General features: G+C 38.2%; 1 protein-coding gene across 15 annotated transcripts in view; it reads right to left on the bottom strand.

Moving 5' to 3' along the window:
- DLG2 (discs large MAGUK scaffold protein 2) overlaps positions 1-24,866 on the bottom strand; it is a 963,673-nt gene that overhangs the window by 380,439 nt on the left and 558,368 nt on the right. The window contains exon 1 of one of the 15 annotated variants that reach the window (XM_056503724.1): positions 4,514-4,620. The exons of 13 other annotated variants lie outside the window; for them this stretch is intronic. In XM_056503724.1, the coding sequence (XP_056359699.1) occupies positions 4,514-4,537 (24 nt within the window). In that variant the 5' untranslated portion in view covers positions 4,538-4,620. Of the gene's footprint in view, positions 1-4,513; positions 4,621-24,866 lie in introns of those variants that run through there. One more of the 15 variants, XM_056503696.1, reaches the window with a different exon arrangement.

The raw sequence follows: 24,866 nt of genomic DNA, 5'->3' as shown, positions 1-24,866 counted from the left end.
TCAAATCATACAACAGTATATAATTGTGGGTACTGCTCAATCAAGGATGAAGGAAATAGATTCTCAGCCTCCAAGCCACAGCTCGCTGTGGCCTTTCTTTTCAGTTTCTCTGGACCACATCTTGGAATATGTATTATCCAGCTGTTCATTTTCAGGTTGAACTGTAAGAAACCTGATGTATTCAACTTTCAGTTAGGGGATCTTGAGGGTTTTTGCTTCCCTACCTGACAAATCCATCTTTTGTGTTTGAATCAAGATGATTAACTGATCTTTTCAGAGGATAAATATGTAATGTTTACACTACTTAGAAGTATTGTATAGGTGTATATATAAGCACATATATTATATTTATGTCAAAGGTATATAATTGGCATGGTTCATATGCACTCAGCTGAAGTTCAGATTGAAATACAGACCTGTTTAAAAAGACTTGTGCATCTGCAAAGCTGCCAACCTGATCTTTAATTTTTTGGTGAAGTTTGTATCCAGACTAGCTTCCAACCACCTGAACCTCTTGCTCTTCCCACTCTGGGATTCAGTGGTAGCGACCCAGGGCCAAGCTCTGATATGACCCAGCTACATAAACCTGGCTCAGACTCTGGAGAAAACCAGAAAGTTTTGAGAACGTGTAAGCCAGAGGCAAGCACCATCAGCAAAACGTCAAACCAGGCAGGACTGCTGAGATGGGATTGTTAATAACACAAGGACTCCGAAGGATCAGCATGTGGTCAGTGTAGTACAAGAAGTGATGGGAGGCACCCTTTCTCAGCCTCACTAATGCCTGCTTGGGCAGCAAAGACTCTTCAGGCACTGTACTGGGCTGATGAAAATACTAATGCTTAGCACAGTGGCTCACTAGCTCTATTCATCTACACTGTGTATTTGTCACTGAAGGACTGTCTGCACTGTAAACTCTTACAAACTGCAGGGTCTCTTTGTGCATGGTAGGCATGAACACAGCACTGCTGAAAACACTGATCCTATTTTTGTCAAATATTTACTGTGGGATTTCACAACCTAAGTAATAACCCAAATTAAGAATATGATGTTAGTGCAATAATCCAAATAACGTGAGAATAACACACGTTTTTCTTCCTAGTTTTTGTGCAGTCATTCAACAAGAATTCTGTGTCCAAAGAAATTTTACGTTACTGGACAAAGTGTACTGCTGATTAAATGTCATAATTTCTATACAATGGTGTAAGCCATGAATTAAAATTAAATGTATATAATTTGGTGTGTCTGCATTTCATGGCATGAAGCAGTTGTCATGGTAAGGTATTACTTGATATTAAAATGCCTAATATCTGAAAAGATATTATATGCCCACACCCTGCTATTCTCATTGTGTCCCAAAACACTGGACACACTGAAGTGATAGGTAAAAGCTGAAAGTCATATGATTATAATATTTTTAGCTTTAAGCATATGGAATATACCTATAGTTTTATCACTGAATGATACAAAACAAATTATTTCCTTTCTAGAATCATAATTTTTACTAATATTTAGCTCAATACACTTAAAAAGTGCAACCTCTGCTACAGGAAGAATAAGCTTTGGAATTTTTTTCAGTATTGATTTTATTTCCTTTTTATTTTCACCTACTGTGTTGGTCTGTTACCAACTACAAAAGAAAAGAAGTTTGCAATTTTCAGAATAAAAGCATTTTTCCACTGATGATGTACAAAAATAGTATCTACCAAAATAACAAAAATCTTTCAGGAGTCATTTTCCAAAGCATTTGCCCAAATCTCTTAAACCTGTTGAAGAACAAAGCCTTTTATCTGTATTAGATCATCCTGAAGTAAAGGTAAAGAAATCAGAAACAAACGTGGGAACACTTGGGACTGGACAGAGTACTCCTGGTGCAGTCTGACAGAGGATGGATGAGATGTCCCTCACCCTGCTGCCAGGCTGGCAGTGCAGGCCAGTTTGCCATCCCCCCTCACTGCTGCAATGGCTGATTCATGTGCAACTTCTTCTCCTCTGTACAAAGCTGCAGCTTAGCCAGACTGTGCCTGGCTGGGACTGCTCCATGTTTTATTCTGTCATGGGGAACTCCTGTATGTTTTCATTGAACTTTGTGAGGCTCTTCTCAGCCCTTTTCTCCTTTCTATTGTTATTCCTTGGAAGTGTATCATCTTCTCTTCCCAGTCTGATGTTATCTCAAACCTTGCTGACAATGCTCTCTAAATAATCCTTCTGGTTATTAATGAAGATGTTAAACAGCATTCTCACCTCTATCAGTTCTGTATGAGCACCACAAGTAACTTGCCATCAGTATCTGAACTCTGACCACTGCTCTTTGGGTCTGGTGGTCTAGCCAGTGTCCCACTCATCTTCTAGTACACCCATACATTTAGTTTCTCTCTCATTTGGCTATGAGAGAGAATTTGTGCTGAAAACCTTGCTAAAATCCAGGCAAATGACATCTACTGATTTTCCCTCACCACAGAGCTAGTAGATTTCTCATCACAGAAAGATGTTAGGTTGGCAAGGTAAAATCCAAACATTTGTGAACATTTGTACATTGACCTCCCTCTTTTTAATCACCTCCCTCTGTCCTTAATGAGTCTTGACAAAATGTTCTGGAAGCCCAGATGATAGATACTCACCACAATGCTTCCATTTTTTAGCTTCCTACCTAATCCTGATCCTTGGGTTATCACTTGGGTCCATCATCCCTTCCACAGCAAAAGTCTGAGCATTTGAAGCTGCTCCTTTGAATGATGTAATCCTTTCCTGACTGGCCCTGCTACACAGCCTGTAAAGAATTAATTTTCAAACCAGTATCTCTCAGGATTCATTTCAAAACTGTGCTTACTGTATTCTTTACTGACTGGAAAAACTGAACTAAACTATCAAACTGATGATTTTCTGCAACTGGGGCATTTATCCTGTTCACACAGATGGGCATGAAGAAATTCACAGCACAATAGTTTCACATGACTATAAACACTCACTCACAACTAATATCATCAGTGCATTTGCCTTCTCTGTTCCTCCTGTTCATATCTGTGCATCTGTGTGTGTGTGTGTGTGTGGGAGGAGAGTGCTTCTTGCTACAACTTGTCTTTTAAGATTGTTTTTATTTTTTTTTTGGGGGGGGTGTTTGTTTTGTTGTTTTTGTTTTTGTTTTTTTTTAATAAGAAATATGATTTAATATAAACATTTTGCTCCCATCTCTCTGATATATGGTAATTTGAAGAACACTAACCTCCTGAGCTGCAAAATTGCATTAAAGTGCAGGAAATGGAGATTATTTCATTAGCTGGGCCCTGTTTGTATCTCACGCTTTAAAGTAGGAGACTTCAATCACGCAAAGTTGAGAAGACAATCACCACTGAGAGCCCTAAATACAGTGCTAGCCATGGAGTACACAAGAGCAGCAAAACAGTCCTGTAACCACAGTGACATTTCTGAAGGGATAACAACAGTATCAACAAGGAGTCAAAGATTTTGCTTTCTGGAATGATCTATGTGTGTCTGTGCTGACTTGAAAACATGTCACACTGGTTCACCAAATTCTCAAAGAAGAAACTCATATCTCTGTACTTCTAATGAAGAATATTGACAAATCTGCAAACCAGGATTCATCAACAGTACTCCCAACTGTGCATAAATTACCAAAGGCATGCACAAACATGTCTAGATTCTCCTGAGAACCTCTGGCTAGAGTATCTTTGAGACAGCACTGCCTCTTATCTCTCAATCTGTATACCCACAGAGATGTATACAGTCTTTATCTAGGCTTGAGACTGAGAAGAAAAATCTTTCTGGAAGATAATGACTTTATTCCTAACTCTGCACTTTGACCTCCTCCACAGTCTTGACCAAGACACTGAATTACATTTTACCAAGTAAATTACACTTTCTCAGCTTTTCCCAGATGCAAAATAAAACCAAACCAATCAACAGAAGTGTGAATATCACTGAGTGCAGTGAATTGAGTAATCCTGTTTTCCCCATTCCTCACTCACTTCCCTCTCCATCTCAATCCATACCTGTACATTCCTGCTCCCTGCATGGACCTTTCTCCTACCCTTGACTGGAACCACTGCTTTCAGCTGAGCCATCTCTGTGCTTTGAAACAAGGCATCACACTGGCAGCTGCAGTGACAGAGACAGATTGGCAAAACTGAGACAAAACTTGAATAGCTTTGGGGAAAAAAAATTAAAATGGGAAGATATTTTCTATTCTTCTTCTTAAAGGACTCAAGCATAACACACTTTGCTTCCACAAATATATACAAGATTGTTCTGCTTGCAGCACATCAGACAGTCTAGTTGCTTTTCTGCCAAAATCACTACTCAGAAGCAAGACAGAGTAAGAGCACTTGAAGCCAGTAGAAGCAGAACAAAAAGGCACATGGTCTAGTTCATGAGCAATTACTCTGCTACCAAATTCTCTACAAGTGTATGACACAACTCATACCTCTCAGACAAGGTGAACTTTACCATGAATGCCAGCATTATATCCTGGTTTACTAGTTTTAATCATACTACTCACAGTTTTAGAGACTATCCAGATCATAGTGAGCTGCTTTCTCCAGCATTTTTAAGCCCTTGTTTTAACCGTTCCTACTATGCAGGACTATATTCAACACCAGACCACAAAATCACAACCATACTTATGTGGCCACTGCTTTATAAATCATAAGCACAGCACATCACTTCTTAACAAGAAAACACAAACATGTCATCATTTTCAAACTGCCCACCTATGCTTACTCCTAGCTGCAATTTTAAATTTCATGGAATCAATACAGTTGGTAATGACCTCTAGGATCAAGTCCAACCAATAACCCAGCACTGCAAGGTCCACCCCTAAACCATGACCCTAAGCAACCCACCCAACTGGTTTCTGAACATTTCCAGGTACGGTGATTCCTGGAATCCCCACTTCCCTGGGCAGTCTGTTCCAAGCCTTGCTCACCCTTTCAGCAAAGACTTTTTCCTTAATATCCAATCTCAACCTCATCCTGTGCAACTTGAAGTTGTCAGAACTTTGTTGCTTTTCTTGTTAAGGAATCATCATCATTACTTAAATTATTACATTTAATTAAACTCAAAATAAGGAGGTGGTGACACTGAGGTAATACAAGAGTATTACCATTTTAAAAGTAAGTTGAGTTGTCAGTGGCTTATTGCCATCTTGTGAAGGCAATAAACTCTGGACTGTATATCAGAGTTAAAGGCTCATTTTTCCAGGCAGTCAGCCCTAAATCTTAAACACTCTCTGGGACATACATTTGCAGTTTTATATTAGTTCAAAATGTTAGCATTTTGTGTCTTAAAAATACAAACTAGAGCAGTCTCTATATTTGTACATGAATAAGGTATGGTGCATTTCTCAGACAAAGTGTAAGACTGTTTAAGGCCTCAAGAATGTATTACTGAATTAGTTTAAATTCCTGTTCAAGAGTTTCACAATTGCAAGAAATAGATTTACATTTACACACAATGACAGGAAAGATTAAATGACAATTTAGATGTCAAAACAGTAATTCTCTGGCATGCTATGAGGCCTCAAGATCACAGAACACACAGCACCTTTTGTCATATTTACCACTGAATTACAAACTGAAAGACTAAGAAAGATAAAAAGTAATTTCATTGCTATTAATCAGAAAATATAAAAGATAGAGAACCTCTTTGAACATCTAAAGAATGACTTTGCAGCACTAAGACATAAAACAGAAGTCAAAAGCAGCTTTGCTTGCAGGCTGCAGCTGCCATGAAAGAAGTAAAATATCTCAAGAAATCCTCAAGACCACTCCCCTTTGAATATAATGCAACCTCATATAAAGCTATTTAGTTTAAATGTAAATTGCACTTTTCAAAGGAGGTGGCTGGCCTTATTTGCAGACTTGGAGTTTTACTTTTTACTTAATCTGCAGGAATAATTTCCTATTTAAAAAATTTACAGTTTTGAAGTTTGTAATGATCCTACCTTTTAGCAGGTTGAAATAGCAATGATCAATATAACAGATATACTGATACCTGTTATATATCTGACAGATACATCTGTCAATGTATCTGCTATGTAACAGATATACTGATATATCCCCAATGTAAGATCTGATTAAGGACTTAGAAATATCAGTGGGAAAAGCTCTCTGGCCCCTGGAACAGGCTTCCCAGGGCAGTGGTCACAGCATCAAGCCTGGCAGACCTCAAGAAGCATTTGGACAATGCTCTCAGGCACATGGTGTGGCTCTTGGGGATGTCCTGTGCAGGGACAGGAGCAGGACTCAGTGATCCTTGTGAGTACCTTCCAACTCAGGATATTTTGTGATTCTAGGCATGAATGCACACAGACTCAAAACAGACCAGAAGAAAAGCAGGCATCCAGATCCTATTTGATCTAGCTGTGTGCTTAATTTTTTTTTTCCCCCAGCCTCAGTGAGCACAAACACAGAACTCCTTCCAGAGATAGAAAAACTAAATTGAAGCAAAATTGCTTTGAATTTCTTTTATGGAACCCTAGAATCGTTTATGTTGGAAAAGAGTTCTAAGGTCATAGTGTCCAAATGCTAACTCAGCACTGCCAAGTCCACCACTAAACCATGTCCCTAAGTGCCACATCTTCAAATACTGCAACACTTTCTCCAAAGGCCAAGAAGGGCCAGAGGGAAAAAAAAGCATGCATGACCCCAATACAAACAGTGGACGGGCTGGATCTGGACTGTACTTGCAACCTAATTGCAAGTATCTTCTCATACTTGGCTTTTCCTCCTTTCTTTCAAAAGGTCCTACCCACCATATGCTTATTTTTAAAATCACAGTACACTAAGCTTACAAAGAAGCTGTCCAGTGTCTTATTCTGTTACCTGTTTATATTTACATGAAATACTTGAAATTTAAGTGTAACATTCCTGCATCGGATTATAAAAACTCTCCTCAAAAACACAGAAACAAATAGAAAAAAAATTATAATGCAGATGAAGAGAACGAAAAAAAAAAAAAAAAAAAAAAAAAAAAAAAAAAAAAAAAAGAAGAGAGAGAATGCCAAACAAATGCCAAACGGGGGAATTACTTTAACAAAATTCAGTATCTGTTTAAGAGGTTTATCAGAACATAAATCTTAAAGAATGAAACACCTGGTTTCAGTTTCAGGTTAATCTGTTACATTCAGCACTGTAAACAGAAGCCCAGAAAGAATGGAATCAGTGCCAAAGAGTGCTCATCTCTGCTTAGCAAGGGCAGAAGTCTCCAAGGCTTACTGGTGTCACAGTTAAAACTCTCCACAGAAAGAAAAGAATAAAAAATACATAAGTTTTAGAGTTTTGGAAAGGTTATAATAACACAAATAGCAAAATCACCAACAGTCTTGTTTTGGCACTGAAGTGGTCACGAGGAGAGCTGGGAATTACTGTGGTCCACATAATGCATCAAATTAACTCACTGATTCTGGCTAAGTATATATAGAGGAAACACTATTCTGCCAAATGCTTTCACTTAATGTATATACATTTAAGTATATAGGAAGAACTTAAAGAAACAAACTCGATTTTGAATATTTGCGATAAACTGCAAATTCAGGTTGGTCTGTGTTGGAATAAAGAATGTTTTGATTTTTATGTCAGTGGAAGTAAACTTCTACCCTAACGTCCTCTGGAAAAGTTTTAATTGATGTCCCAGAGTGCCCCTTTATGTCCCAGAATCTCTAAGTGATGAATAAAATTAACTAAATAATTCCATATATATCACTGGCCCGACAGCTTGTTTCAAACCCTAAATCACTGCAGGACCACTGCACTCACAGTACATCAGTTTAAAAGATAAACATCCATGTGTGAAGTGCAGCCATCCAGGGCTCAGGGGGAATCAGCTCTTTTACATGTGGCATAAAATGCATTTCTCAATGGAGATACTCTGTTACATAAATGACAACAATTTGGTACTTTACTATAGGGCTTGCCAACCATTTTTAAATCTCAGAGAACCCTGAGAACCTGAGTGCTCTGTGGGTGACCTGCAGGACAGCCCGTGCCAGAACTGCCAGATTTTCTTTAATTTTACAGGTTGTAGCACCCAGCAGGAACATGACAAGCTGCCAAGCTCAGCCAGGGCTCTCCTTGTAGCCTTTGTAATGCCATCAAGTTGTTACAGATTAAAGAGGATGGTCTCTGTTGAATGACGCAATACTGATGTAGGACAGAGTAGAAATATGCAAATTCCATTTTCCTTTTGGTTGTTAGGACCAATTTTCCTCATAGTTCTTGAACAGAGAAGAAAAATCAGTCTGATTTCCAGACTTTACATCTTGTTATTATCACTCTGCTGATTCAAGCGTCTTGTTTAAGGACTATGTCCTACTGAAACATGAATCCTGTGTCCCTTCTGCCTGCCTTCTGCTCCCTACTGGATGGAAACAGCAAGGGAGCAGTCATCTCCAAGGGAGAATTCTGTGAGAAGAAGCCAGGCTGCCCTATGCTGGACACAGGTGGTTCCAGCCAGTGCCACACCAGGATAGAAGAAACAAGTAATAAGGAAGGAAAGGCTGAGGAAAAAGAAGCAGCAAAGAGAAGCCAGCATGTCCTGACCCCAGCTCCAACTCCATGTGAGAGGGACCCCAAGTCCCTCATCTCCCTAAAGGCACTGAGTAGGACCTGAAGTGATGCCTAGAGGAAGGGAGGAGTCTGGAGTGAAGATGAACCTCAAAACTAGGTGTTTTCCCTTAGTGTGAGTTTGTCATCTTTGTTTCTCAATATGCAACTTAATAATTAAATGTTGATGTAAACTGGCAAGAAAGTTTAATTCACTAAGTCAAATCTGCTTTGCCTTCAAAACACCAGTTTTTCCAAAATTTCACTGTAAAACAGATATTTGTTCAGCACCTTTTATTTACTCATTCTGTTTTCTGGAAAACCTACAAATCAAATATTGGAGGTGAGACTGGACCAACAGAAAAAAGCAAAAGAGCAAAGTCTGGTTATGAAAGAAAATTGAGTACACAGTATATCCTGTGCAGATGTGAACTCACTCAAGCTGGGCTCTGAAGGGAGCACCTGACTTGTGGCTCTTTATATGACAATAAGCCCAAGCTCAGAAAACTGCCCTTCTACAAAATGAATGTAGCAGAGTAGGAGAAAAACAAATCATCAAATCATAAAATCATGGAATGGTTTGAGTTGGAAAGGATCTTCGAAACTCATCCAGTTCAAGGCCCCTGTGATAAGCAGGGACATCTTCAACTAGATCAAGTTATTCAGAGCCCCTCCAACCTGTCCTTGAATATCTTCAGGAATAGGGCATTCACCAACTCTCTGAGCACCTGTGATGGCATTTTACCTCCATCACTGTGAAACTCCTCCTCCTTATATCCAATCTAATCTAAATCAGTCATCTTTCAACTTAAAACCATTAGCCCCTACCCTGTGGCAGCAGGTCCCATTAAAAAGCCCGTCCCCATCTTTCACTTAGATGCCCTCCAAGTACTGCAAGGCCACAATAAGGTCTCTCAACAAAGAGAAAGTAGAAGCAGTACTGTGGCCACAAGGAAAGTTGTCATGTAAAAATAGAAACATATCAACTAGCAACTGATTAAACATATATACTTATACCCTTTTAGATCCTCTATAAAGAGGCACTTTCCATGGAGAAAGAAAGCTACACCTACTTCTCCTCACTCACATACTCTATTAAAATGCATTGCTGTTGACCTCTCAATTCTTAGAAACAGCATTAAGCAAAACATTTCAAAACACAAAAGCCAATGCAACACAGCAGCATAGGTTTGGAGAATAATAAAACAATGTAAAGGGACTGAACTTGAGGAGAAGTAACAGTGCCACAAAAGGAGCTCCATGATATGTCATTGCTTAAGTAAACAAAGTGCCAAGGGCCACTATAAGGGGCCACATGAAATGGAAATGACTGGAGAGTACTGCAAAACCAAAATTCTTTCAAAGAAGTTGCACAGAAACTTAAAAATACACCTTATTTAAAGCTATAGGACTGGAAAAAAAGAAGGCAATCTCCCCTGAGAAATGATCAAGGGAAAAGCATCCTTGTGAACTTGAAAAAAATAGGATTGTGGGAGCAAATAGATGGATAGGATTTATTATGGGTGCAAATATGACTAAAAAACCAAACAACATAATAGATTAAAAGTAAAATGAAGAAATATTTAAAAAAAATAAAATAATACTTTGATGTTAATAATGATGCTGAAAAGCACTTCATATCAGGAAAATTAAACTTGCCTGTTTTTCAATCAATATTTTGCTATTTTTGCCATGGGAATATTTTCCAGTTTCATGCCAAGGACAGCCAAGTAGGTTTTATCCACAGCAATTCAACAATCTAAAGTATAGTCTCCCTAGAGGAGAGGCTGAAGCTTTGTTGCCTAAAACTCCTTTGTACAAACAGGTTAGCTCTGAAATGAATACTGTAGGCAGTACACACGTTCTGACAGATGGGCAATGGTGACCTATGAGGTCTTTCCCCATCTTTACATTTTAGCATTCTGTTAGTTCTCAACAGCGCTGTTTTGGCTGGAATTGGAGGCAGAACCACTGAATAAAAAAATATTGTCTTAAAACTGAATTAAAATAGGTGGGGACAGTGACTTATCTAGCAGCAAGTAACATGGCCCTTTTTCTCATGACGCAGGCACAAAAAGTAATACAAGTGAAACATTACCATTCCTGGGTTATAGGATAGCTTTTAGTTACTGATTTCAAGACATATTTTTTGCTTTGTAAAATATAAATGTTTAGCATGCTGCTCTTTGTATACACTATTAGTAGCGACCCAAAAAGGACTAGGAGAATTCTGAACTTACTGTATGAATGTATGTATTAAAAAGCCACTTATCCCAGAAAATAGAACTTTCCTTGTACACAAAGACAACATTCACCTTCCACTGTATCGAACAATACATATAACAAAAACATAAAACCTAAGAACTGTCAGAACTGATCTGAACCAATATGGAAAGATGGGTTTGCAAACCAATTAGGGGAACTTCAAACGTCACAACCACCCTTCATGCACTGAACAGCACCCCCCAAATCACTGGAACGTTAAATGGCTCAGAGGGTCAAGGCAGCCACTCCCTCTAGTAATTACAGAGACAGTAACAATAAAAAACATCTCCTGGATATCTGTCTCTGATATGATGGTGGTTTGGTTCTCCTTTTTTTAATGGAAAAGCTCCAGGAGAAGGCTTTCAGAAATAAGCTTTGATTACTGTTAGAAGGGATTAAAAAAACATTTCCTGGCAAAGGAAACCAAAATTTATGCACTATACATCAGGCACTCAGAGAGAACACCTGGAAAAGGACTAAGTATAGCATTTAGTAACACAAACAGAGCTGTCTGCTTAAGGCAGGAGGGAGGTAGAATACAGGAATCAAAGAGCACAGTCCTAAAAATATTCAGCTTCAGGAACTCAGATTTCTCTTGTGCCAGTAGAACAGCATTTCAACCTTGAAAACAATTCAACATCTATCCCAAGAAACTGGCATTCAGACATGAGGCAGCCTTTTCCCCCGAACCATTTGGACAGATCCAGTCTCCTCCTACCGTACCTTTTAGGCACCGATCCCACCCTCCAAATGAAACACATCCCCTCATCCAGTAAATTATGATGCCTGCCAGAAATATCACATTTACCATTTTCAGCCTGTTGTAAATCCTGACTTTCGCCATGGGACGTCTGGGAAAAATTAACACCTAATGTGATGGTCCTTTCCAAAAGCTAAGCAACCTCACAGGCAGGTGCACCAATTCTGAGCACTAACATATAAAAACCCCACTGCAGACCTGACCCTGATACTAAATAAATGTTTGGCTGGGAGGACAAGAAATGGGAACATCGTGTGCTTCAGAGGAACGGGAGAAAAATGACATAGAAAATATTACAGCAAGAAGAACACAGAATCTGTGGGAGGCACAAGGTTTTTTAGGGCAGCTGTAACAAGGAGAAAGCGAGAGACTCCAAAGTTAAAGTCAGTCCTTCAATGCTATTGTATGCTTTGTGACACATTTTGAAATGTCTTCTTCAATTATAAGTGCTCTACTCCTATACAAACAGGGGTTCAAGCATTTTTTTTTGCTATCAGCCCATCTGTTATTTGAAGACCTTTTTGCTCACTTATTAGCTCAATAATGATCTGACACAGCTAGAACTGAATAATTTTTCAGGTTGTGATCACATACTTAACAGCTCAGATGTGTGTCTCTTCTGCACTATATTAGCATATTTTCATTTTAAAATACCCCATTAAATTTCTATTACACATGAAATGAAGATACATAGAAGAAAAAAAGATACTATCTTTTTTCCAGGGCATTCTACCTGGCTTACCTAACCTGGTCACCAAAAGCCATCTACTATTAAAATATTTCCAGTGCACATGAATATAAATAAATAGCTTCTTCAAAATAGTTGGAATTAGAAGTAGCAACACTTATTGATGTAAATATAGAACAAATCACTTCTTTTACATACAATATAAAACATTACTGTGTGCTATCTGGTGATAAACATCAATCCCATATGTTCAACTTACATTTATTAATATTTATTAATAATTATTATCATTTAAAGTAGAATCACAATGACATGCTTTTCAGGAATTAAGAATTATAGGTAATATAGCCTTTTTTTTGATCATTAATGTAATGATAAAATTGAAGTCCTGGCAATATATTTTAATTCCAGGTATACAGAAGTATGCATTCTCTCCCCAGAAAAATCAGCAGCATTTATAAAAGACAGTCTTTACTACTCATTTTTTCACCAGAAGGAAACAGAAGGCTATAGTCAGAGGTCTGAGTTCATTCAGTCCAACAGAGTTCAGTTTAATTCATTTCCCCCCAAAAAAGAAGCCCTATCCTCAGAATTTAAATTTAAAAACATGCCTTATTTTAGAGATACGTTACAGTTTTCCTTACCGGGACTACAGAATCAAACGAACCCTGTTCCCGACTCTCAATAGCTGAGATTGTTTTCAACCAGAGGAGATAGCTTGAAATATCAGATATTTCAGAATGCTCCATACTGAAAGCTGCAAGATTAGCAGGACTGAGGTGAGACAGACTTGCAAAAGGAGGGCTTTGGCTGTGTTACATAAAGTTCTAATTAGATCCTCGGTACAAATTACTATCCTAAGAATAAAAAGTTAATCAAAAAGCCTCATTGGAAGAATAGGAGGGCAAGATTAGAGCCAAGACAGCTGTTTCACTTTGGGACAATCGTGCAACTGCCTAACTAGATTCTGTGCCACTATTCAGAAGTGAAAATATATGTGTGAAAATCAAAGAATTCCCTTGGTGTTACTTTGGACTAAACTGTTCACACCTGGTTTACCTCAGGGGAACTCAGGAGACCTCTCTATACTGAGATTCTAATGCAGCAAGTACCTAAATATCAGACCCCCTTAATGTCACAGCTGAATATTTTCAATAAAATCAGAAAGTTTTGAAAGGAACTGAATACAGAAGTGGCATGAGAAGAAGTTTTGCAAGGACTTTTGGTGACGACTGTAAGAGTGTACCTATAATGATTTATTTAATTTTACTAAATCTTAGAAAACTACCCAAATAAGCACAGGATAGCTGATGGATGCTTTCCTATCTCTCCAAAAAGATGCAATTCTAGTCCCCATTTTCAAAGCAGAGCTGAGAGTTCTCTTTACCTGTTCAGATTTATATTCTCTGTACTTGTGGGGGGTACTGTAGAAATGAAAGGAGTAGTGACAGGACCCAAGGGAATGGCCTGAAGCTGTGTCAGTGGAGTTTTAGATTAGAGATTAGGAAAAGGTTCTTCCCCCAGAGGGTGGTTGGGCATTGAACAGGCTCCCCAGGGAAATGGTCACAGTACCAAGTCTGACAGAGTTCAAGAAGTGTTTGGACAATGTTTTAAAGCACATGGTGTGACTCTTGGGGTGTCCTGTGCAAGGCCAGGTGTTGGACTTCAGTGATCCTTGTGGGTCCCTTCCAACCCAGGATATTCCGTGACTCTTCAGAGGCCAGACATGACTGATTTACCCACTGGTAAAATCCAGAGCACAAAAAACTTGAATACTTCAATAAGGTCAAGATTTCATTTAGAATGTCTCTTAAGGAGGACGGTATAGAATATTTGTAGGCTGTCTGCTCAGAAAAGTCACACAAAGACTGACATTACAGGTATTTTCTGGAACAAGATGTCATCCTTTGCCAAAAAAGCTCTAAAGCAAATCTGAATGTCACAGCTGCAAAAAAGCCATGATGAAATACTGTAAATAACAACTTTTATAACCTCCAATTCCTTACCTTGTAATAAAAATGTATGTCCAAAAGGAAGCAGGACAGAATTATTTGCTGAGAGGCAGGAGAGGTGAAAGGAGACTGAAAACTCCTAGTACAAGGAACAAGGAAATAAGTGGCCTTAAACAGTATGTAATTTACTGCATAATAAACTTTTTTGGTTTGTCATCTAGTAAGTTCATTTTGGGGCTCCAAATACAATAAAATTGAAAAACAACGTCGTAAGAACCAAAATACTTGACAAATCAAGCAAAGTTTAGAAAATAATACCAATTTTTAAAAAAAACAAAGAAGCAGCATTAAAAAACATTACAGGTTCACCTAGTTTAGAAAAAAATATTTCAGAAGTCTTTCACAATGCAGCATACATACATTTCTGATGAACAGATTCTTTTAAAAAAATTGATATAAAATTTTTCAAATTAAAAAGGGTATGCAGCCTAATGCAAAAAGTGTCCCTTTTTGCCAAGAAAACTAATTTCTGAAAAGACCTGAAGAAGACTGCAACAAACCAAGTAGCTTTGCAGAGTGGAGTTGAGGAAAACAGAGTGCTGCTTCTCCCCTCTACTTCTTCTTCGCTTAAAACTGCACTGTATAATGAGAAAATTCTACATTAATTTAAATGTTATAAAAATACTTCAGTATTAACTAAAATGCAATATCCCTATAAAGCATATTTCAGAAAATATTTCATTTGACAAAACGAATGTGTCCATTTAGTAGCAACTCTAAAATATGTGAACTGTGTGTACCTAGGAGCAGGTAACTTTTCCTTTTCCTTCAAACTCCTTCCACAGCATTCTGTACATTATTTGGTAAAGGGCTTGAACAGGCCTTTGGTTTCACCCAGTACACTTGTTTGCACTAACTTACAAAATCAATTTATAGAAAGCTTTAGGCTGGAAGGAATCTTAAAGATCAACCAGTTCAAACTCCTCTGCCATGGGCAGGGACATCTTCCACTGGACCAGGTGCTCCAAGCCCCATTCAGCCTGGCCTTGAACACTTCCAGAGATGGGGTGTCTGTACCTTTTCTGGACAGCCTGTGCCAGTGCCTCGCCACCCTCATAGTGAAGGATTTCTTCCTCATATCTAGCTTAAACCTGCTTCCTTTCAGTTTAAACTAAATCCCACTTGTCCTGTCACTACACACCCTTGCAAAAAAGTCTCTCTCCAGACCTCTTGTAGCCCCTTTACATAATGAAAGGTTCTATAAGGTCTCCCTAGATCCACATATCCAGTATTATTTGTTTCTTAGAAAAGTGGAAGACTTGAAAGTGAGAGCATAAATAACTCACCAATTCTTCCTCAATTTGAAAGCAAATATTTAAACAATTATCTTCTAGGACATGAGAGGGATCACTTATTGTGAAAATGGCTGCAACTAGTTTATTTGTTGCAGTACCTAGTGAGCTCATAAAATAAAGTTTGATAAAGTTTAAAGAGTACCATGTCCTGTAAATATGAGGGATCCAAATGCACTGTGACAGACACAGCTGAGTCCTTCAGCCAAACCTCTGTGAAAACATCTTTAATAGAGGACAGAAAATACCAAGGAGAAGAGAACAACCAGACCAGAGCAGTAGATGGTACTGCATGGCAAAGAGAGCCTATGCATAATCCCATGCTGAAGCAGGTACTCCCTCAGAGGGGCTGTTTTGCTTGTGACAGGAACTGGTAACATTTCTCTAATTTTATTTCAGTTCATGTACTTTCTCTCTCCTGCTTTTCCAGTTTTCTCCCTGCTGCAGGGGCAGTGAGAGAGTGGTTCTGTGGGGGCTGCCAGCTGAGACCAACTTAGCAAAACTTGATCTACCTCCAATTAAAGCATCTTTCAGAACATTTTCCGTGATATTTTAAAAAATGACCTTATGGAACACCTACAGCTTTTCCACTATCTCTGAAAAACCACTACAGACATGTAATACCTCAGGTCAGGACAGTGATGGCAAAACTTTAATAAAGAACTCATACTGAATAAAGATCAAGGTATGACAAAAGCTGATGCAACTACATCCCTTAAAAGCTCATACAGTTTATATACAGACACAATGCTCCCAGTTTTTTTCCTTATATTTTATAGGGAAAAAGTATTCCAAGTTTGTTGATGCCTTATATGTGTAATGCCATTTGTAACAGGTATTTATTTCTATGAAAACAAGTATGCTGTCAATCAAGTAAATGGTAAATAATTTAACCAGTAAAATTACTTTATATAAGTTAATATAACAGATCAGCTGGGAATAGCCCACAATATCTCCAGCAGAGAACTTTAGAAATTGTTTAACTATACCTCACCTTTTTAAGCCTTTCCAAGTGGATTACTGCCTTCCTACAAACATTAAAATGTTTAATTTTTAAAATAAATCTTAGCTAATAGCTTTTATAAAGCCTCATTGGAGTTTTGCCAATTGGTTGTTTACAAACCTCTAACGCATTAAGAGCAAATGACAGAGATAAGTGAGTGGTTTACAAGGGAAATATTTTGCATTAGAAGAATAAGAACAATATAGCCATTCAATTTTTCATACAGGTTTATTTATTTATAGTTGCAGAAATATGTGGGCTGTTTAAGTTTGGAGGGCTTTGCTAGTTATTCTTATTGAATTTTCAAAGAAAGTAAGGATAGAGTAACGATTGCTGAGTTCTAGCCCAAAAGTCCTTCATCACAATGTCTGAACTTTTGCATCTAATAATCAGAGGCAGTATTACTGCTTTATATTACTTTCAGATCAACTGATACTCTGCTTCACTAGCTTTTCCCACTAGTGCTGCAGTGATCAAAGACCAGTCATTGCAGCAATTAATTTTTTTCTTTTGTGTCCTTTAAACGTCTTTGTTGGATTGAATCTGAGTGCAAGATCTCAAAAAAATGTTATTTTCTTTCCCCTTAGTCTGCCACTTTTGTTGAAAGCCCACTGTCGCTTCAAGATAAATTTAAAATTACAAACAAGTGAAGAAGCAGCATTTTCTGTGTATTTGATATATTCAATCTTGCAAACTTTTTTTTTTTTTAATCATGCCAATTAAGAGTGGATTTTAAAAGGATTCTTCTTTTCATTTTTATATAGAAATGGAAAAAAACAATAGCATGAATTTTTTAAAAGGAACAATTGCAGGTTAGACTGCTACTTTGCAGTTTGGAAGGGTATTTAACTTTTGGGTTAGCTTCAGCATTCAAATTATTGCCAAAAATACCAAGTCCTACCAATACTGACTCTATCAGAGTTACTTGGGAACAGTGTTAGGCACTCTGCTGAACTGTGGTCCATATCAGTGGCTTCTTACTCAACTTCTGCATTTGAAGAAAAATATATTTTAAAGAAGTTCTGGCTACATTTAATGACTTTTTCTGCCATTACTTTGCTCTTACATTTTCAGTATTTTCTCCACTTACTCCAAGTTTACCAATTCAGTACTACAAGAACTGCTTAAACTGGGTTGACCAGCCCAGTACAACATCCCAGCAATCAGGTCAGCTCAAACTGCTGAAAGGAACATAATCTATTGATGGAAAAGCTGAAAGTAGTGCTGGTTAAGTCATTGCTTTGTATCCCCAAGTCAATATATGCCTCACTCCAAGAGCATAGCCCTGCCTTTAGCTGAAAATTCTCATACACAGAACAGGCTGATGCAAACTGCCCCACTTCAACAAAGAACCCACTGCATCTTTCTACAGAAGAACCACTAACCTCAAAAAAATGGAAATCTTATCACCATATCCATTCTCATGGGCCCAGGAAGTCAGTGCTTGACGCTGCACCTCAAGAGCGGCCACAACCAGCAAGGACCCTTAAAGGTCCAACAAGAACAGATTTTAGATACCCTTCCACATGGATGGGTTAAAACTTAGAGCTGTTCAACAAATGGTGCAGGTTGGCTCAGTCTAGCTTTGCCTTAGGACTAAGCTATGACAATAGGATTGAAAATTAAGCTCTCCCTCTATTCTGTGTACAATCCACAAAAACATTTGTTAACTTTCCTGCCTCAGCCTTCCCAGCGTGAAATGAAATGAACATTGACCTAACTCACAAATGCATCAGAAAACAAAAGGATCACATAGCTGTTCCTTCTGAGGTGCTTGAAGAAATGTCAAGACATCAGGCAGTAATGACATCTGGAGAAAACAAACAGGATCAATTTTGCTTTCATCACCTCTCCTGCCCCTGGTTGGCTGCTGAACACCAACTAGTAGTTCAGATTGCAAAAAGAATTTCCTGCATCTCTGTAGTTTTATTATTGTTTTTATTATTAATAAAACAGAAACCTAGCTCCTTTACCCCTCATCCCCTTGCTAGCAAATGTTTTTGCTGTGGCAATTCTGTTCCCTTTTGCATTTTGCTGGTTTGTCAGATTTGCTGAACCTTCAAGTGCAAGAGGTAACATGATGAAATAGAAACTGGCAGAAAGTACATTAAAGTTATTATCACCTGAGGACAAATCCTGGCAAGTGAACCACAAGAAAAAAGACTTCCATCTGGAAATCAGACAAAGAGCATACAGGTAAACCCAGTATTTCCACTACTGTTTGGCAACCATTCAGAAATGAGAAAATACAGATGAGTTATGGGGGGGAGGAAAAACCCAAAAAAGTAGAAGTAATGGAACTTTTCAAAACGAGGACAGAAAGGAGCAAAGGTGAGAAGGAAAACAGATACTAAATTTCAGATACTAAATGCAGTACCAACATACATTTTGAAAGGGCATTATATATAATAAGCAAAAGGCAACCTTTTGGTTAGATATGACAAGGGCTACCATCAGAGGATACAAGGACCAAAGAATTATGAATCTGAAGAGCTTTTTAGGTTTTGTCCATTCAGCAAAATAATTCTGCAACTCTGCATTTTCAACCACTACTAAGAGCTGATTCATTTCTTTCTGTATTCTCCATATGATTAACATGACATTTTATTTCTTGGTACACAAATTAGTTTAGCTGATAGGCAGCAACCAGTGCTTAAAACCAAAATAACTAGGAGTGATAACCTCAATTTTCAGCAGAAATTATTTAAAAAGTACTGTGTAAATTCCAGTTTTGTGCTGACTACATAGACTTAAATGCATCTCAGCTAAAAGAGAAAATCCACTGAGAATACTGCCAGGACAACTCAAAGGAAAAAAAGAAGACAATATTTTTGCAGATTTATGCCTGCAGAAGTGATCAGATTGCTTCTACTTTTATACTTGAAGAGGCTGAGCAAGCAAGTAACTGCCCCAGAGGCAACTGCAGTATATCATGACTCTGCTTAATATGTGTAGTAGATCTACATGTGGTACATTACAGAAAAAGTATGGTACAATCAAATCTACCCACAACAAACTGGTCCTGCCCTTCTTCATATTTCTATGGGGTTTAACTTCTTTAAAATAATTAAAGATTTAAATAATAATTATTAAAAATTATAATAATGCTTATAGCAACCTACAATTTTTTTTCAAAGCTGTTGTAAATTCCATAGGTCAGGTTTTTCTTAAAAGCCCAGTGGGACCATATGAACCTCATGAGGTTCAACAAGGCCAAGTTTCAAGGTTCTATACCTGGGTAGGGGCAACCAATAACATCAACACAGTCCAGGGTATGAAATGTATTGAGCAGCTTTGCAAACCATGAGTTGCAGAACTGGTGGATGAAAGATTAAATGTGACCAACAACATGTGCTTGCAGGTCAGAAAGACAACTGTATCTGGGCTGCATCCAAAGAGGCTGATAGTGAGTGTCCAAAGGAGGGCCATGAGGATGGTGAAGTGTCCTCAGGGGAAGCTGATGCCTTAAGTTTTAGCTTTCATATTTTTGAGACTCTATACTGCCTCAGTGTGTAACTCTGAACTTCACATTCCCTTCACAGCTTAGACAGACAAACCAATCCTTTTCCAGCCTGAGAACCAAGGACACCATTGCAGCTTTGGGCCCAAAAGCATAAACAGTGAACTGAGGAGAGCAATTTGGGACCATGGGACTTCATAACCTGAAGCTGTAATTGGACAATTAACCCCAAAATGTAAATGGACCAAAATTTCCAAAAGTGTGAAAACTCACGACTCCGAGTCCATCTTGGGTGGAGCCACAGCCAGGCTCTTGTGCTGCCCAAGGCCTGGAGCAGAGGAGAGACTGAGGGGAGACCTCATTGTGGTCTAGAGCATCCTTATGAGGGAAGAGGGGCACGCACTGATCCCTGCTCTGCTCAGTGGGGACAGTGACAGGAGCCTGAAGCTGTGCCAGGAGAGGTTCAGGTCAGAGATTAGGAAAAGGTTCTTCACCCAGAGGGTGTCTGGGCATTTGGAACAGCTCCCCAGGGCAGTGGCCACAGCACCAACCTGGCAGAGTTCAAGGAGCATTTGGGCACATGGGTGTGGTTCTTAAACCTGTGCAGCACCTGCTTCTGAATTTTTGCCTGAGCTGATGGTATAGAGACCATTCAAAACACAGCAGCAAATGTGGCAGCATCAGCCCCAGGCTGAATATGAGACTAGGGCTCTGCTATTTCTACTACCTTCTTACTGAATATCTAGATAAAAATTTGGGGTTTTCTTCCAAAATTTGGCGGTTTGATTCTGTGTGCCCAACTGCAGTCTCATAGAACATGACAAGTGACTTCTGTACTCATAACTGCAAGACAGATTTTGATAGAACCCAGATGTGTCTGCTGAGCAGAAAGTAAAAACAGAAAGGGAAAGGGAATAAATTGTCTCAATACCTCTCAATTTCTTAAGTGAAACATTATTATTTCTGAACTCTTGGAGGCAGAAATGAGCTTGGTACAAGTTTCTGTGGTTAGCATGGGGAGGTCCCTGAGCACTGCTGTGTTGTCAAAACCAAACTTCATGTGCCAGATTGCACATTAGTGTGACTACCTTTGGAAGAGGCAGCTGTGCTGGGACATGACCTTTGTCACATGCTTCTGCTCTCAGCCTTGTGCTGGCACTAGAAGCTGTGCTAGTGGACATCAACTGGGCCATGAAATATGTCTCTCAAACACCATTTTTTAATTTTTTTTTTTTTTATTTCTTCCCCCAAAGTAAGCTCTGCAGAATGAAGAAAAGTAAAAACAGAGCTTAGACCTTACATTTTCAATGAATGTGATCAGTTGTCAGGTGAGTGATGGTCACAACACAAAACCTGGAGAAACCAGCACATGGATAAATAGTAATTTCTACTCTCATGATCATGAATGCAAGAAATCGCAGCTCAGTATGGAGCAGGTGTTTATCAGAAATTAAAGGAAAACAAATGTAAACAAGGAGTCTGAAAAGAGAACAAGGAGTGTTAAATGCCTCAGTTTAACTGATTTTATACCTAGGTGCAGGGTAGCTGCTCTGCAGGAATCCTGAGACACTACTCCATTCTGGTCTCATTTGAAATGCATAATGAAAATCATTTGTCTGATGTTCTGTTTGACCAGTTATATGAACAATTTTAGCTGCTGAAGTAACCTGCTTCTCCTTGTACAAATACTTAATCAGAAAGGCAAAACCTTGTATTAAAAGTACAATATATCCAAACCAAAACCAGCTGTTATTTTGCTAAGTTGGATTTTGTTCTGCATTCATAGCTGTCTCCTGTGACTTAAAAGAAAGCTTATACCAGAATTGGAATTTACAAAAAGGATTATTTTGCTTGTTTTTCTGATATTTGGTTCAGATATTACAGGACCTCTGTTTTCAATACATAAAGAATTCCTTTTTGATCCCTGTATTTCTAAATCTCAGAATGATGGGACATTAAATTAGATGATTATTGAGACAATTCTTCTGATTAACTGTAGCAATTTATAAAAAATACTTCTAAAAAAAGATAAATGAGTGTATGTTATTTAATTTATAAACTCTATTGTAATAATCTAAGGCTTATTTCAAAGCAAACATGGTTGCTAAAAGCAAAGTAATTGAGTCCATATTCCTTTCTTGACATTTTTTTGGCTTTATTTTTATTTCACTTCATCCAAAAGTCACATGCAAACATGGGGAAGCAGAGAGCTAAATTGGCAAACTCTGTAAATCTTATCACTACTACAACCAGAAACTCCCTTTAGATTTTGGAGATTTTTGTTTGAGCTTTTTTCTGTGGGGAAGTCTGATATTTTTGTACCCCAGAATAGTAGAGAGAGACATTCCCAAAAGAGACATCAATTTTCAGGTTGTGTCTTCAAGTCATGTCAAAACAGCTGAGACCAATTCTATCCCAACCTGAGCCATTGCTCAGTGTCCAGCTATAAATTGTCATGCATCACCCTTCACTTCTTTAGTTTGGATTAGACCAAAGCCACCTTGGCTGAGTTGCTGTAAAGGGTTTGCATCTTTGAATGCCCAATTTAAATGTAGTGGAACATTAGACACAAAGCCCAACTAGGGTTATCAAGCCTTATTCCTAATTATTTTATGCAAACCAAACGGCAGCCATTTTTTTTTTCCTTTTAGTGCAGAGAGCATCTAGTTTATCAAACCTGTTGACATGCCATCAAAGAATTCCAGCAACCTATAATGAATCAACCTAAGAGGCAGGAAGATTAAAATCCTATTATGTGACCTGTGCTATCAGAGTACTATAGGAAAGATTAAAGACTTTCCTGAGTTCTAAGTTCCTGTGGTAGCAAGGATCTACTTAGGAGTAAATGCCTGGATAGTCCTAGGAGCCAATTACATGGCATGGTAGAATATAGAAAAAGTGCAGGAAAAATAAAAAGTTTTGAATCCCAGTTTGGCCCTAGAAAAATGCCCCTCTGTTCTCAAATATGGTATACAGTTTATCCATGGATGGATAAACATGGCAAGTACTAGACAAAATTATGAATACCAGGAGAAATACCCAAAGACTTGTGCAGTTTTGGCTAATTACCAATGCTACAAACAATCCCTGTCCAAACCCTACAATTCCCTTTCTGTGTCCCCTTTCATCTCCCTCTGAAAATCCCAGTAGCCAAATTGCATGTCAAGGGGAGAAAATGTTCTTGGCTTTTTGAGGCATCTAGAAACTTTGAAATATAGGTTTAAATAAATGTAATTCTAAACACAGTACAACAAATGCAAATTGGGCATTAAGATATTTAGGACCGAACAATCAGCAGGAGCCAAATATTGTATAATTAAACCATAAATCATAATAATCATTGGTAAGTACAGTACATAGTGTATCCACTTCCATATTTAAAGGAAAATATATGGAACATCTTGCACACAAATACAGTCATGATCTGTGTAACCATGCCTATTTCTTAAATTTCTTTGCTATCACTTAATATTATGCATTATCAAAAACATTAACATTGATAAAGACCTGATACATTAATAGAAGGAGATAGAATATTATACAACAAATTAAAGAATATCCACTATTCTTTTACTACCAGTGCCTTTGCAAAGCAATACTACATTACCAATCAGGGCAGGGATTGCTCAATTACCTCCTGTGAGATTGTGGAAAATCTAGAATGACTGACAGACTGACACACCCCCAAGTTCCTGAGTCTGAAGGCCACAAGGTCTCATAACTAACACTGGTGTTTTCTTTTTCCTTTAAAACAACAAAAAAACCCAACAAAACAAAACAAACAAACAAAAAACAAAGCCAACCCAAAAAAATCCCCCCAAACACCCTAAAAACCCAAAACAAAACAAAATCAGCAAAAAAACAACTTTTATGTTTTAAAGGAAAGTCCTGCTGTGGCCTCAGCATATTTAGCTTCTGGAGTTCCTGGGCTTTCCATTGCTTACCACTCAAACTGGAGTCACATAAACAACCATTAGAGCTAAGGAAAATTTCCAAACAATCACAGAATCACTGGGGTTGGAACAAACCTGTAAGATCACTGAGTCTAACCATTAACCTAGTACTGCCAAGCCCACCACTAGACCATGTGCATACACAACTCATCTATGAGTCTTTTAAATACCTCCAGGGACAGTGACTCTATCACTTCCCTGGGAAGGCTCTTATGCCTCATTTCATGTTACTTTTAACCAGAAGCATTCCCTACATCACTAAGGAAGTTGCTGGCCTCAAAGGGCTAAGCTTTGATCTCCTTTTTATGCCAAACATAACAGCTATGAATTCAGCAGTAACAATGCTTTCCTAGTTTTGGTAGAAGAAATAGGTTAAACATGAATGCAAAAATCAAATTAAAGCAGCTGTCCTGGGAGAGAATCAGATCTGAATGCCACCTGGAATGGTGCAGGCTTCTCAAAGCCCTCTATCAGTGAGAGGGACTGGATACAGGAATTGTTAGAACAATATCACTCATCTTCAAAAGAAAATTATAACAGCTTTTGTATTTCTGCATTTGTACATCTCTTACATAGCAGCTGCAGATTGCTGACAATGCTTCAATGACCTCACTTCTATGAATGCAGAATGAGGATCAAGCCAAGGCAAGATGCTGAATTAAGAACTGTCATCTAAATCCACTGATAAGAGCATACCACCCTGAGAATGGAATATGAGCTTTTTTCCTCATGAAACATTTCCCAGCTGCTCCTATCAAAACTTGAGCTCAACTTATACCATCTAGGTCTCAACAGCCCTAAAGATAAAAAACGATAAAAAATTTAAAAGCCAATTATTGCTATTTATTTGCTGTTGAACTGTTATTTTACTGGCACTT

This window comes from Oenanthe melanoleuca, chromosome 1, assembly GCF_029582105.1.
Source record: "Oenanthe melanoleuca isolate GR-GAL-2019-014 chromosome 1, OMel1.0, whole genome shotgun sequence".
NCBI classification, from domain to species: domain Eukaryota; kingdom Metazoa; phylum Chordata; class Aves; order Passeriformes; family Muscicapidae; genus Oenanthe; species Oenanthe melanoleuca.
This window is presented reverse-complemented; position numbering and strand designations above follow the sequence as displayed.